This window comes from Nilaparvata lugens, chromosome 6 (genome assembly GCF_014356525.2).
Source record: "Nilaparvata lugens isolate BPH chromosome 6, ASM1435652v1, whole genome shotgun sequence".
Lineage (NCBI taxonomy): Eukaryota > Metazoa > Arthropoda > Insecta > Hemiptera > Delphacidae > Nilaparvata > Nilaparvata lugens.
The window spans coordinates 18366880-18383004 of record NC_052509.1 but is presented as its reverse complement, the minus strand read 5'-3'; the positions used below and the strand labels follow the sequence as shown (position 1 = coordinate 18383004).

Below are 16125 nucleotides of genomic sequence, written 5' to 3'. Positions count from 1 at the left end.
AAAATTGAAATTTATTGATATTACTCTTGATGAAAATTAATAACTGATAAAGTTATACATGTAGATTGCAGGCAAGGTGCGAATCTGAGAATTTTGAAAAACAGACTTGCATGAGTCTCTTTGTCTCAACCCGAAAATCACTCTAATAATCTTTTTTTGCATTAAAAATACCTTAGAACTGTCTGTTGAATTACCCCAGAAGATATTTCCATAGCATAGATGGGAATAGACATAGGATATTCAATTCAAATTCAATTCAAAAAAGTTATTTATTTCACAAGTCTTACAAGCAATCAAAGTGGTAGCCTACATCATAAAATAATAATACACTTTTACAATAAAAATAAGACAATGTTAGCACCACAGAAATGACAGCGATATACAAATATATATTAAGAAATATTTACTCTCGCAGAGGCATTACTGCCTGTGTGCGAGAATGAGAAAAGAGGCATATTATGCCTGTGATGAGGGTGTTTCTGTTCCCCGAATGAGACAATTTTAGAATCATAAAGTATGCACGGTTCAACTTGGAGGTGAGACTCTGTATGTGTTCCTTCCAAGTCAAATGCTCATCTATTGTAACTCCCAAGAATTTTATTAATTTCGCTGGTTTCAGTTTTACTGTCAGTTAATGAAAGAGGAATTCTGTTGTCTGTTGATCTGTAGCTACGTATATTATGTAATTCTAATATTAATAGTTGATTCTTGTTAGTAATAGTCAATTCTATCTCAAATATATCACAATCACCAAGAAAATGAATCTTTTCATGATGTAGTGATACATTTTCAAAATTGAGATCAATATTTCGTAGCTAAATTTCTACAAAGCTTATAAGATTCGCGGCAATTTGGCAACGGTACAGGGTTAGAAAGTATAGAGATAGAGCTATCTGCCATATCCAATGACAGGAAAGGATAATGAATTAATGGTGATCAAATATAGACATATCTCATAAATAAGGACATAACCTCACTACAATATTGAGATGTTATTATCGATAAAGCAGGAATATGATATGAAGCATAGATAGGTATATGGGAATTAATAAAAACAGTATAAGAACTTGTACTAGCCTTTATTATTAAAAAAAAAAAATAAACTTTTATTAAACTTCTAATAATAAAGGGTACTACAAGCTTTTATATTGTTTTTATTAATTTGTACATAAGTAGTCCATATAAGTGAAGTGTTTTTATAGGTATATAAATATTTATGAGGTACTTGTATACGTATACTATGGAATATATCTGTAATAGTTTCTAGTTTGTGATTTAAATGGTTATTGATTTTGAAATTTTAAATTATTCATGACATTTGTAAATGGTGAAGCAGTTACGACATGCAACAAAAGTGTTCACTTCTTTACAGGAGTGACCAGAAGTTATTTATTTATTTTTATATTTATTTATTGGATACAGTAAACAATACAGAAGTCAGAAAAGATGAAAACAAGCTATTGCTCAAAACTTCTTCAATTTCCTAATTTTGTCTTATATTGTCCAAATATTACGTGTAGGTTATGTCCATTTCAATTTATACACTAAATCATCAATCTGAATCTAGTCCAGTCAATATAGACATTGTGGAGCGGTATTTGAAGGCTTCACACATGTAGAGTGAATCTTGTACTGAGTCAATGGTGTAGCGGCTATAAATTTTGCAATGGCGTGTGAGGACGCTGAGTGAACACCAGACTGGTTGACTCACTACAAGACTCAATACAATTGTCGGAATCGCGGGAGGCCTAAACGCTCGCTCACCCTTGATTCCTCTAATGACAAATTGTATAATGATGAAATTTTTAATAAGCAGTGTAGCGATCGCTAAACACTGAATACGGATACCTTAAAATTATTACCTGTGAAGAATGAGCATACAAAATCATACAGGTCGAGCAAAAATCCCGATGTAGATAATTTACGGGACTGCGTCTCTAATAAGTTCTGAAGGATTAAAATACGGTATTTGGACCAAATATCGTTCAGAATATACTTCGAGAACAGAGTCTTGTCGGACTTTAAGCTCTATTGTAGGAATTTATATGATCTATGGCTGCATCTGCTGTACAATTGATGTGTTCGCTCCAAAGTCGAGGTAGGTAACAGATAAAAGCTGATATATGAGCAGGTAAGGACAAAGAATAAATATCTCGATCTGACCCCGCTCGCTACATCCACTTAGACCTGTTCCAATATCCAGCTCAATTCAATTATTCCAATGATCGTATTCGATCGGTTCTTGATGATATAGAACGTATCAGACACAATAATTGACAGGCTCAAGAAATAATCGAACTCAGAAAGCGAATTAACAAAACTGAAATATATTACAATAAAATATGTAATCATACAGTGCAGGTTCAGAATTTGATTTACAGGTTGATAATAATTTAGCATTAACAGAATAGTTAAAAATTTTCTTGTGCTTGCATGATACCATGCGTGATTCAACAGAATTTTACAATTGATAAAATTGAACAGTTTGGAAAAATAGTGAAAAAATGAATTATAAAATATTTTTAAAAATGCTCGGGGTCGTGGTTCAGGCAGCGGAGGATAGTTAATCAACTACAAATTCTTATAAATTAAATATGAATAAATTCTAGGCTCTTAAATGCTAAAGCGCTTGTCGGCGTGGCCAATAATTTAACGAAGAAAAAATTTATGTTTCTGCACTGAAATATTTTTCGAAGCGTAGATTGGGGCCCCTTTTAAAACTTATAACTCACGTGAATTTCCTTGGCGGTCGTGGTTTTCTTCTTTAGATCAAAAATCGTTTGATCGGCGGCAATCCAGGCTTCAATTTCAGCACGTGGGGAATTTTAATTTAATATTTCCTTCACCAAATTAATTATGGGATAATTTACTTTAAACTTCTAATTTATCGATTGATGAAAACAGAAATTTACAATAACAAATAAATTGGCCTAAAATATCGGCTCACAAATAGAACATTAAAATCGAACAAGAAATTTTCACAAATAGGTCTTGGTAACTATAAAAAGAGATCTGCACGGTGAGGATTTCAAAAGGGAAGTGCTGTCTTTTCTCTAAGCTTCTTGGCTAGACCTTGCTTCTCAGAATCTCGATGTAATAATTTGCATAAAAATTTGCCATTGGTAGAACGCTTGTGACGTAAACATGACGTCAGTGGCAAGCAGTAGAATACAATTCCTTTAATTACAATAATAATTTAATTTATGTAATTCTTAAAACTGCTTAATCTTCTGGACATAGTTCCTCTCATACAATGTACATGTGCTAGCGTAAATGATAAGGCAGGGTTGTTGTCTGATAATAGATTAACATGTGTTGCTTTCAAATGATCACCTTCTTGGTGCTATTTCTATGCACTATGATTGGCTTAGGCCTGCCAAAGAGATTTAATTACCATGTGGTTCAGTTGAATTAAATCGTTAATGAATTAATATTCTTGTACAATTTTTATTAGGTTTGAGACTGTTATAATTAATTTCTGCCGTTTTATCAATAATATAATTTCATGCTATGACCTATTTAGTTACAATAAGACCTGACATATAATATAATTTCTTAAATAATAAATAATTTCAACGATAATACATACATTTTATTTTTTTTTTTATTTGAAATTCTTGGTCCTTTATTGATAGTTTTAATTTTTAGAGATGGTATTATATCTTACGTGAAGCCAGCATGACATTTGACAATACTTTGAATCAGTCAGCTGCGTTCGAACTGTTTTAAAACATCTGATCGATAGTAAATAAAGTGTAACCTCAAAATCAGTGAGCGATTCATAAACAATTTGTGTTTTATTTGCAAAATAATTATAATTTGATTGAATAATTTTCTAGAAAATATTCAGTACAGAACGGTACTCTTATCTAATACACAGTTACTGATAAGTAAGTGTTATCGCTCGGTCGCTAACTATTCCTTTAGCAAATTCTTTCATTTTAAAAGGTAATCACAATTTTTCTCTCTTTTCATGAGGTCTATTTGAAAGATTCATCACAACATAAAAAAGGGGTTGTGCTTGCAATTCATATTGTAGTTCTGATTTTCTAATATATTATTTGGGTACATAAGAGAAGTCCAGAACCAATTTCTTCGAGCAAAATTTCCTTGTACTAGATACAGGGGTGGCCCAAAAAACTCGTATTTTCGGCTCATTTTCCAGTTTTCAGCTATTTCTGCCAAATCTCGTAATCGGACAAAAAAATTTGCTCCAGCCATTTTTTCAGATTATAAAATTCTGAATAAAATGAGATCTCGGAACTTTCTATCTCCAATGAGTACTGAGTTATGATTTTTCAAAAATGAGTGAAATTTGAAGAAGAAATAAATTTTGATGAATCTTAGTTTTTGATCAACAATATCTTCCGATTGTTACCATTTAGATGTATAATTCAAAATCCCTCTGGGCGTATTTTTGTGCTCTACAATCTGAGATCAGGTAGAGCGCTCCATCTCATACAGATTTCCTGATACAACTGACAACAATGCTCCTTGTATTGTGAAAAACACCTAATATTAAGCTTCATCCATCATCACCAACTACATTGTCCTCACATTGATATTTCGCACAATGACATAAAATCATGATATTCACCGGTTCATATGAGAATCACCGGTTGGATGCACTTCATTTCAGCATTTCCTAGTGGAGAGGCGCGCTTATGGACACCTCAAGGATCAAAATTTCAAACACTTATAACTTTTGACACAATGCTCAGATTTCATCGTACTATACTTCATTCTTCTCGGCTCGTCAAGGCGGTTCAAAATCATCCATCATAAGTCAAATTCGGTCGAAAAATGGAAAATTTATTGTTTAGTGTACTTAAGCCCATATTCCTATACACAAAAAATGGCCAATTTCTATATTCAAAGCTATGTATCTCGGTAACCCCTTATTAGGAAAATCATTACTTGATCTTGAAATGTACAATAGAATTTTCTCTTTCATCTGCTGTGAACGATTTATGAAGAAAGATGTTCGTAAAGTGTGATTTGATTGTTGAAAAAAATTCGGAAATTGTAGATATTTCTCTCATATCAACGGTTTTGGCAGTTCTATGATAGGGAAAAGTAATTCAAGATGTATTTTTGTCCGATTACGAGATTTGGCAGAAATAGCTGATAACTGGAAAATGAGCCGAAAATACGAGGTTTTTCGAAGTTTTGGGCCATCCTGTATTTAGCACAAGGAAATTTTGCATGAAGAAATTGGTTCTGGACCTCTCTTATGTGCCCAAATAATATAATAAAAAATCAGAACTACAATATAAATTGCATGCACCAATGTATAGTGACTGGACTAATATACAAATCACGTAATTAAATCTATTGAAAGATAATAGTTACATTTTGGATAGAAAGCTCTAGAGTATGGTATACATAACATTCATCACGGTTCCAGAGAAATTATACCTGAATTTCAAAGCAATATTGAAAATGTATCTGCGCCAAGCCTCTATTAAATAGTATCGAGATAGTTCAGTTATGGGAGCAAAACAACTGAATATTAATGTGTACTAGGTATGTAATTAATTTATAGAATAGCCTGGCCACGAATATCCGTTCTATTCTGAGTATTTTGATTAGCTTATGAGCTTGTTTGTTGAGTAAGATTCCAGTCATGCTCTCTTAATTAAAAGGGATATTTCTGCCTGTGGTATGGCAGCATTCTAATGACGATTCAGAGTTATTTCAGTAAATAGTACTGTCCAAGAATTCCATGGATAGAGTAAAGATCGCACATGATATAAAAAATCCTGATAGAATCTTCATCTCTATGGAGAGGTTAGTAAAACCAATTAATTTTCAGCCAATAGACAGCATTGAGGGAAACTTTTTCGATTCGAATAGAATAGCATCGGCAAAGAGTGCAAAAACAATATTTATGAGCAGAAGCTTGCCATTCTGATGGTGCGCGCGCATGTTTCTAGATTCACTGAAAACTGTCAGCATTCGTTATGAATAACTTCAAAGCTTCCAATTCAACTAACGCTGACAGTTTGAAATGAATCTCACTATACCCGGCTAATTGTTTCAAAGTGTTTTCACGACTTGGGAGGCGTTGGAAGAACGTTCCACTGAAATAATTTCCGAAAATCAATTAAAAGCCAACGATTTAGGAGCTCGCTTATAAATTCACGTCATCAGAGGATGCTGGCCTGAATAATGAATAGGAAGCATCTCGATAATTTCCTGGTTTGAACAAGATTGGCAGTCTACAAGGCACTTTCACTATCATTTTTCGAAATTGATCATTCCAGTGACGCAGAAAATTTTGTTCACGTTTTTGTGTCGATATAAGAATACGGTAATTTATTAACTTGGAAGAAACAGATGGGAGAAAGGATATTAGCCTTGGTGTATGATTCATTTTCATTGAATACCATCGAAAGAATTATTTATGTCTTGTCTCTTAAAAGGATGGAATATGAGCATGATAAATTATTACTCGAACACCGACCACATAGATAAATCATTGAATACATCCTGAATTGTAATGGGAAACTACTGTAATACATCACAACGATTCGAAAACTCAGCACTATTTTCAGCGAAGAACTTCAATTAAGAACTGTATATGCAATCTATATTGAAAATGTATCTCCCTAGTGCGTTTTCTGATGAAAATTATGAAACAAATGATGAGGAACTTATTCAGTTCGAATTATGAACAGACAAATAATTCATTTTCCATTGGCTCTACAAATATATCTTTATTATAGATCTCCAAATAGATCTTTATTGATTCTACAATTATTCATGATCTCCGTTATTCTAATTCGCAATGTATCTATGAACGTATTTCTGAAACATATTCTTAAGATTTTCTCAATCTTGATTCATTTGCATTGCTTTTCGAGGACTGATAAATTCAACTAAAACAAATTCAAGATGAATAAGCCTTTCAAGATGAATAAGCCTTTCAAGATGAAAATGTTTCATTTTGGCAAGACAAATTTTACCAGATCTGAGATGTGATATCATATCCCGGATTATTTGAATAGGTTATCATCGCATCTAAATTAATTAAAATACCAGGAACGTATTTACAATTATCATTATAGGGTGGTGGTTGAGGCGGAAATAGATATCACAGTATTATTTGTGACAGTGCTCTTCAAATGGTAGTGTGAGATGTTTGATATACAAATTTTACAATTTACAACACCTCTTATTATCTTCTCAGGTGTAAATTAAGTGAAAAAGGAATAGCAAAATATATAAGTAATGCAATTTTATGTTTAAAATATCATATTGTCATTAATCAGAGCAGTTTGAACCAATCAATGTTCATTCTTGGATCAAGGATGTTCAATAAGCACTGACTGGAATATTTATATACGAGATGGAAGAGAAAGGGACAGTGCAAAAAAAAAGAATATAAAGGGAGACTGAAAAAAAGAGAATAAGAAAGAGTAAGAGAAGAAGGATTAAGTAAAATATTATTTAAGAGTAATCATGTGATACAAGCTTAAACAAATATGTATTATTTATTCATATCAGTTACTTGTCACACACATAATCATACTATTATTTATTCACTAATACTGATGTGTCTTTAATAGAAATGAGAGACTCAGCCACTTCGATGACATGCACCACTGACCACAGTCCACGAGTTAGTTTCCCACTCTCCAATAAATCTCCTTTTCTCCTCCCCTCTCCCATCTTCGACAACCCCTCAACCCTCCCTCACCGCACTTTCCACTCCAACTCCAACAATCGACTCTCATTCCCAAAGGACAAAGCAGCCAGATCTCATATGGCTTCCGTTTTCAACTACAATACTGACCAACAAGCTCTCAACACAATACTGTGTAGATGACTACTATTCAGTGGGATCAGATGATCTCAAATTACAAGCACGAATTGGTTGAAAATGATGATGCGAATCTGAGATGTGCACGTTGATGATGATGATGATGATACAAATAAAAATGACATTCTCATTCAAAAAAATACAATGGTCATCAAATTGTAGCCGTAGATGATACTCGTATATCGGAAATAACCAAAAACTGACCTAGAATACAAAGTAAAGCAAGCGATAAAGCTAGAAAGGAAACGAAAAGCGCAATATATCGAGTTGTATATTTGTGGATATATTTTTATTGCCTTTGGTAAGATTCACATTGATCTGTCAGCATTCCTTATGAGTGAAATTAATGCTCGTCACTCAACCAATGCTGACAGTTTGAAGTGAACCTTGCTCTAGAACGGACCACAGTAACGACGTGCAAGCGCGAAGCAAACTGACAGAAGTTAAATCCAACATTTCTATCGTATTTAAATACGAGGCTTGTCTGAATGGAGGATATTCTACAAATATTTTCTACTACGATGAAAATCAATTGATGAAAATAAAAGGGAGACTCAAAGCAAAGACACATAAAGAAGATATTGCGAGGGCGTCAGACTCTTAAGTGGGAGCTTAGTTGGAGGTTCCTCTGGGTTAGAGAAACTGGATAGGGTGAGTGTTTAATAAAAGGGGAATGCGCGAATTATGATGATCTAATGATCAAATTGATTGATTGCTTACGGATGATCTTCAAATAAATCACTATATTCATGAACTTTTAGGATATTATGATTGCTTATGGTTGATCTTCAAATAAATCACTATATTCTTGAACATTAAAAAAATAAATTACTTCAGAATCCATCTTTCATATAATCAAAGTTTTATTTATTCACTCCATCAAGTCGATTTCAAATCAGGCGAGACTCGTTTTATCCATTAAAGAAACCCTTTGACTTCCAAGTCTGCAACATAGCCTGCAATAGTTTCATTATATCATCTTCTCGTAATAACAACAATCGCATGAAAAATCACCATATGTCAATTCAACGTTCCAATCTCTATTTGCCAGCCTCTCTTTGTTGTCCAGGAGTCCAGCTATCATCATATTATCCATGATCATTTTTAAAGGATGACATAAGCTGTCTGCTCCACCCCTAGGGGTTGCCTTCATCATTAATTTTGTGCTCCTGTTACGGTATGTCGGCTGACAACACCTTCCAGATACCCCATGTAACAATCTAGTAATGTGTCCATTCCACCTCATCCAACTGACCTCTATCATCTGACAAACAATATTTTATGACAATCTCGATTCTAATTTATTTGAAGATTGGAAAAACCTTAAGACCTATAAATTGGAATACATAAATCAATATTTAGCAGAAAACTCATGACAGAATAATGTATTCATATTTCTAGAATATTGAAGGATTCCTCCATATAGAAGTGACTTAGTCTGGGATATTTGTAATTTTTCTTAACCATCAAAATCTTGCGTGAAAGCAGTAATTCTATTCAACTTTATAGTTCAATAATAATATAATATCAGAGACAAACAATGTACGGAGCGTTACTGTCGAAGTTATCTATGATAACATTCAGAGCTGCGATTAATTAGTAATGTATCAGCATTTCAGTGGCTCTAGGTAAATATAAACACCGAATTAAGTACTGCATTTCAGTAAAGTGTTTCTTTTTCGGAGATCTAGTTAAGAATTTACAAGAATCAATACTCACCTGAAGGTTGATTGATGATTACTCAATGAATGATGAATGATTTTACTCACCTGAAAACAATGAAAAAAGGAATTTTTTATCAGCCATAAAGAAAATGCTCATTTATTTATTGATATTTCAGCAATAACCATCGATAATACCAACTTAGAAGAACGAGAGGAGTATACACAAAAATAAATAGGAATAACTTCAGAATGCATGATCTATGAACAAAGCAGAGTAACAGTAAATATTGCAAGAAAAAATCAGAATGATAAAAAACTGGTAAACTCCATCTCAATTACTAAATAATTAAGAAATAGTCCCGGAATAGAAGAAGAAATAGAGAACGCCCAAGATGAAGGTTTTATAATAAATAACAATGAAATTTAGATTTGAAAGTTTTGTAGGATTATTGCCTAGTAACACTTCAACTTTCGATGTATCATAGTCAGTCCGATAATTTTTTTAATCACATTTCATTTACTCTTAATCTACTCAACAATATAAGCATAAGATTGATTTTATGTAATCAACACATAAATAAGAAATTGACTAATTTCTTCTTCTGTTTTCTACTTTTATTCTAATTGGAACTGAATGATACACAAGAGAACTGCCGTTTTTCAATAAGAATAAATGATGGTGGAGATGGGATGGAAAATAACCCAAGCAATTCCCTCCTGACTGTAGCAAGCCAAAAAGATCGTTCATTCTTCTTAAAACCACGAATATTTTCAACTTCCAGTGCCCTCCCTGCACGGGTGAACAAGAACTAGGGATTCAGAAGCATAGGAGGAATAGACTGCCAAAATAACGTTCCTTCCTCTACGTCTCTTGAACATGATTTCAACATCATTATGGAATAAATATGAGTAAATAACAACGTAACATGTACTGCATCACATCTCAGTTCTTGTTTCAATGAGACCACAGCTTCAACAAAAATATTCCGTTAATATTACGATGAGAGTAAATAGCACAAAACCTTACTTTCCAATCGATTCGAATCAAGTTTTCCACAAACCTATTTTGAAATTGATTAATCAATCCTTATGAAATGTTCTACAGCAATATTTCCTCGATAATCATGAATTATATTGCTGATTCATTTTTGGCTTTCTGATTCACTTCCAATTTCCACAGAAATACAATCTCCATAACATCGATTTCAGAATGAAGTCTTTCAGCAACGTATTTTCCAGGATCCTCAACTTATAATGAATTTTCGAGGAACTACAATAAATTAATATTTAAATAATGTATATATCATTTCATGCATTTTTTTCATGAAAATGTGTATTATATTTATCATTCCATAATCGATTTTTGTATCACTTTTCCCAGTAACTTCTGTGACACGTGCACAGAATTACACTTGCAACAACATTTACTATCATTAACGTGAGTGAGTGTGTGTGTGCACTGTTCATTCTCTACAGAATCCCAACAAAACTTTCAATTTTTCAATCAAGGTTTCCATTTACAGTTTTCTTCATTGATCACATGTCACAGCATATTGTTCTGCATCATTTACTCTCATTATAAATGCTTATTCATCTTATGGCGCAGTTCAGCTAGGAAATAGGTCCAGTTTGACACTTTTTGAATGTAATGGACCATTGAATTTTTATTGAATATTCAAGTTACATGACCCATTGAATTCAATAAGTATTTCAAAAACCGGTCCTATGGACTATATTTGAAGAAAGGAATTATTGTCTTATACCTGTACGGGATACAAGGTTACGTTACGAGGTTAAGGTGCATTTTCGTTTGTGCGTAAATTTCCGCAGTCGACGACGACAAGCATTGTTGACATTCATATTGTCCAAATTTCAAGTGTGCTAAAACAGCTGATCGAATAGCTTTTCATTATTTGTCTTTATTATCAAAGAATTAAACATTTCTAATAATATCAACATATTGCCATTTAAAAGTATAAAAAATATAAGCTCAACCTGCCCCATTGAAACATAATTGAACATAATCTTTTAGGTTATGTAGACAAATTGAAATCTAACCAATCTGAGATTCTCTCCCTGTCGTGGTTGACAACCCAGCTTAACATGTTTGACGCATCATCACGTTTGAACTACCTACTGAACTGATAGACTAGAAATTTTGCTTAAAGGTTCTTATCCACTTAGGATGATTATAGGCATATTTTCTTTCGTATTAATCAATAGGTATTGAATAATTAATCAATTATAATTTCAATTGTTAAAACATATTTATTCAATTTGTGATACAAAGTTCACGTAAGATAAAATCCCAATCAAAAAATTTTTCTATCGTATATTATTACAGTTAGTACTTTTAATTTCTGCATGGAACTGTAAAACTGAATTCAATCTACTTGTGCTTTGAACCATGCGGAGTGCGGATAAGACCTGCTCGTCTCTCAGAAAGTAACGTTTTCTAGTAGCATTGAGGTGTGTGGTGTATGTTGCAGGAACACGACACACGAGGTATGCACGCTGCTGGACGGCTACCACGACCTGGCATCGCTGCTCAACTCAGTGGACGTGATGCTGACGCTGGTGTTGCCGTTCGTGCTGATCGTGGCGCTCAACTCGCTCATTTGCCGCACGGTGTGGCGTTTGGCGCGCATCAGGCGCGGCATGACGCTGCCTCCCTCCGAGCAGCAACCAGCGGCAGGTGGCGGCAACTGCACAGGTGGGGACAGTAACTAACGATTTGGATTTAGCTCAGGGCCCTTTGCAGAGCCATTTGTTGTCGCTACAAATGAGGATATCATTTTACAGACCGATGATGTGTAGGGTTGAAATACAGTACCTGACGATTTTTGAGAGATAATAACTAGATTGGGTTTTGTACAATTAAATCATATAATATATCAAATTTTGCAATTTATAGTGAATTACATAGCTTACTCACAAAGTTTTTTATTTTTAGATTGAGTCATTCAAATGATTTCCGTTACTTTTCACACACTCACTTGACCTAATTTTCAAATTTGCCATTGCTCGCTCAATCATCAGTTGTGGAATTGCTTCAATTTCTCATTGAATGACTTCCTTTAGTTCTTTGGATTATTGGCTGCTCAATAACAGTAATTTTGTTTATTCACAAATCCCGAGAAATGAAAATGTCCTTGTCACTTGAAATAATAACGGCATCTTGGTGGACATTTTCGAGAATGAAATGAGCAATGTGCCCAATAATTTGCATTAAGTTGTTGCACTAACATTTATCTTATAAGGATGGAATTTCAAGTCGGAATGAGAAATTCGTCATACACTTCGATCAGAAATGGCTAGCATGTTTCGCTGCTGAACGTCGTGGAGACCCGTGTAACCGCTACTCAGGCGTTCTCACGGTTCGTGTTCGTCCTGTTGGTTTCCTTTTTAAAGCGGACAAAGTGTTCCTGAAATTCTTTACCCACAACAAGATCATGTTCCTACTGGGAACAGGCGCGTGTCGATTAAAATTATTGAAATGTCTGCTACATAGAGGCTGTGTTAAAATAACTGAGTCATTATTTCTAAAATAAACTTCAATCACAATCGCTTGATGTTCACTTGACCACGACATACTGGCTACTGGAATGGCAAGAATAGACCTGTCGATGAACAACATTCCCTTTTTTCAATGACAGTGGTTCAAACATAACAATTACTACAAAATCGTCAGATTAATAAATACGCCGGTCCCTGAATCAACCCCGATTTTAGAGTAATAAGTTTCATGGCTAAAGGGTTAAAAGGTGATTGAATTTTTTCAATGAAATGAAAATATGTTTCTCATTAGAATACGTTATCACATCACTCAAAATAATAGGGATGTGGTATGCTAGTGAATAAGTTATTCATATGGAAATAAGTCTCCTTTCAATTTTTACTCTCCAGGAAATTTATCATTGTTCCACCAAGATTATCATAATTAAGACTAAATTATTGATTGTTGTCTTATACAAGTTTGTTTCAATAATTGATGGATTTGTTCGTCACTGTCGAGTAATTTCATGCAGAAAACTGGAATTTCCGATAAATGCTAGAGACATAACTGTTTAATGAAGCCACTTACATACACAGCGATTTTTTGCCGTCCTTATGCATTCTATCAGACTAAACGGAAATTGGCAGAGTTCATCTGGTTCACATCATCTGCTTAGTGTGATAGGATTCATAAGGACGGCAAAAAATCGTACTTCCAAAGTCGAAAGTGTACTGGCCTCAGAAATAATTATAATTTAGTTGAACTTTGATTAAACCCGACTGAGCCTTTATGTTTCTGCTAGGAGTTTATGCCAGGAAGACGACAATTCTTCAACACCTCACTTTGCATAAAATTTGAATTATTGTCAATTTTTTACATGATCTTTATCGATAAATTAAAAGTATGACATATCTATCGATCTTTCTTCAATTTTTTCGATAGATATGTCGCTTGCGATACGTTATGAGTGAAAGAGTTGGGGCCGTTTTCTGTATAGGAACTCCGTTTTAAATCGATTAAGTAAAATGCCATCAATGATTCAATAGATTCAATGAGTGAATTAAAGACCGTTATCAAGTCTTTCACTCGTACTTGAACCATGCCTTGATATCCTAAATATGAACTATCCAATTTTATTATAAATTTTTGATGTCGATTTTATTATTTATCGAAACTTCGAAAAATCAATATTTTTGGCATCGATATGTGATGGATGTGTGTATACACAGGTGGCAGTCGCCTGCACCGCAGCCGGAAGCTGCAGTCGAGTGGGGGGAGCAGCTGCGCAGTCGCAATGAGTGCAGCCAGGCAGCCCAGGAAGCGATCTCCCAGCTCCTCGGCCAAAGTCACCGAGATGCTACTAGTTGTATCCACCGTCTTCATTGTGCTCAACCTGCCATCCTATGTCGTCCGGATATGGATATATGCATCGCCGGTCAGTTCAATTTACATTAATCATTCGTGTCATTTACTTATATATTGTATCACAGACAAGCTACAGAGGTACCAGCTTATCTTTGGAAGTGTCTCATCTGGAAGAGCTTCTCTTTATCCTCTTCAATGCTGTTAAGAGAATAAATAGCTGTCTTAAATTTAACACAGGGAAGTCCGAGAAAAGCAGCGACGTGGGGTACCTGGGTTCTTTTTTCAGGATGGTCTTCATGATTGTACGTTGGGTATGGCCAGTGGCTCCAGGCATGTGGATGATACCCCTCCCCATGCTATTATGCCATACTGCAACACTGATTGCACGTAGGCATGATAAATCCTCCTACACAACCTGATGTCTAGTACATTACTGAGTTGAGACAGACCATAAAGCAACCTCCTAACCCTCTGTTTCAAATTCTGTACATGAGGGACCCAACTCAGATGATTGTCAAAAATAACCCCTAAGTATTTATATTGGTCGACTCTCTTGATTGACCCACATGCACATGTAGTAGATTCTATATCCCTACAGGAATGCATTTTTACTTGCCCAGAACCTGGATCAGATTGGTTCCTGGTCAATATAGGCATATACTTTGTTTTACTCAGATTAACTGTTAAACTATTGTGGTCAAACCAATTTTTTATTCTAGCAAGATCATTTGTGGCATTTCTATAAACTTCCTCCCATTCTCTACCAACAGAAATTACAGCAGTGTCGTCAGCAAATAGAAATATTTTACTTGTTGTGTTCAATTGGGAAATATTATTAATATATACCAGGAACAATGTTGGACCCAGAGTGCTTCCCTGAATTACTCCAAAGTCAATATTGTCCATTTCACTGGATTTTCCTTCAATTTGAACAAATTGCTGGCGCTCCGAGAGATAACTCCTGAACCATTGCAAGGCCGTATTTTTAACTCCAATGGCCTCAAGTTTATGCAATAGCTTATCTCTATCAACTGAATCGAAGGCCTTGGCCAGGTCCAGGAATGTGATAATAGCCTTATTTTTCAATTTAATTGACTCTGTTATATATTTAGTTACTTCAAATAGGGCATCGTCAGTATTTTTAGATTTTTGAAAACCAAAAGCCTAGATGTGGAATATTATGCACAAGCTTGACGTATACTCAGCAAGAAGATTCCTTAGCTTGAAAGAGTCCCTGAACTGTGTTCTTCTAGGAGCAAAATTCTGATAAAATGCAATGGAATAACTGACTTTATTACCGTGGAGAACAAAGTGAGACAAAATAATTGATTGCAAGCAAAAATCACCATTAACAATTATTATTATAAAAGTTGAATAGAAAGCAGCATAGTGTGAAACGTGGATGATATAGAAACGAATATGGAGAGAGCAATACAATCCTAATTTTGAACTAGCCTACACTGAAGTAGAGCCTTTATTTCCAGAGAAATTAGATAGATAGAGTGTAGGGTGAGAATGTGGAATATTTCCAGAGACTTGGTACTTAAAATGTGGATGATTTTCGTCAGATATATTACAAGTTGTTATGTTATATTAGATTGCAAAGAAAATATGAAAAGTCTGACAGCTAGTAGATTTGCTGAGTTCGCAATTCTTCTCACAAACAAGACTGACGCGGAATAGAAACGAGTGGGTAGGAGGTTTCAAGTAGGTGGAAGAACGAATGAGAAATCAAAAGTTGAAAACGAGAAGAATGGCTGAAAGCAGGAGATAAG

The 16125-nt window shown here is 34.4% G+C and overlaps 2 protein-coding genes across 2 annotated transcripts in view; one reads left to right on the top strand and one right to left on the bottom strand.

The window, feature by feature from the left end:
• LOC111048856 (protein furry) overlaps positions 1 to 16125 on the bottom strand; it is a 329691-nt gene that overhangs the window by 199896 nt on the left and 113670 nt on the right. The window lies entirely within an intron of this gene.
• LOC111048663 (thyrotropin-releasing hormone receptor) overlaps positions 1 to 16125 on the top strand; it is a 214382-nt gene that overhangs the window by 123227 nt on the left and 75030 nt on the right. The window contains exons 4-5 of the mRNA XM_039430315.1: positions 11979 to 12202; positions 14215 to 14420. Coding sequence (XP_039286249.1) covers positions 11979 to 12202; positions 14215 to 14420 — 430 coding nt within the window. The remainder of the gene's footprint in view (positions 1 to 11978; positions 12203 to 14214; positions 14421 to 16125) is intronic.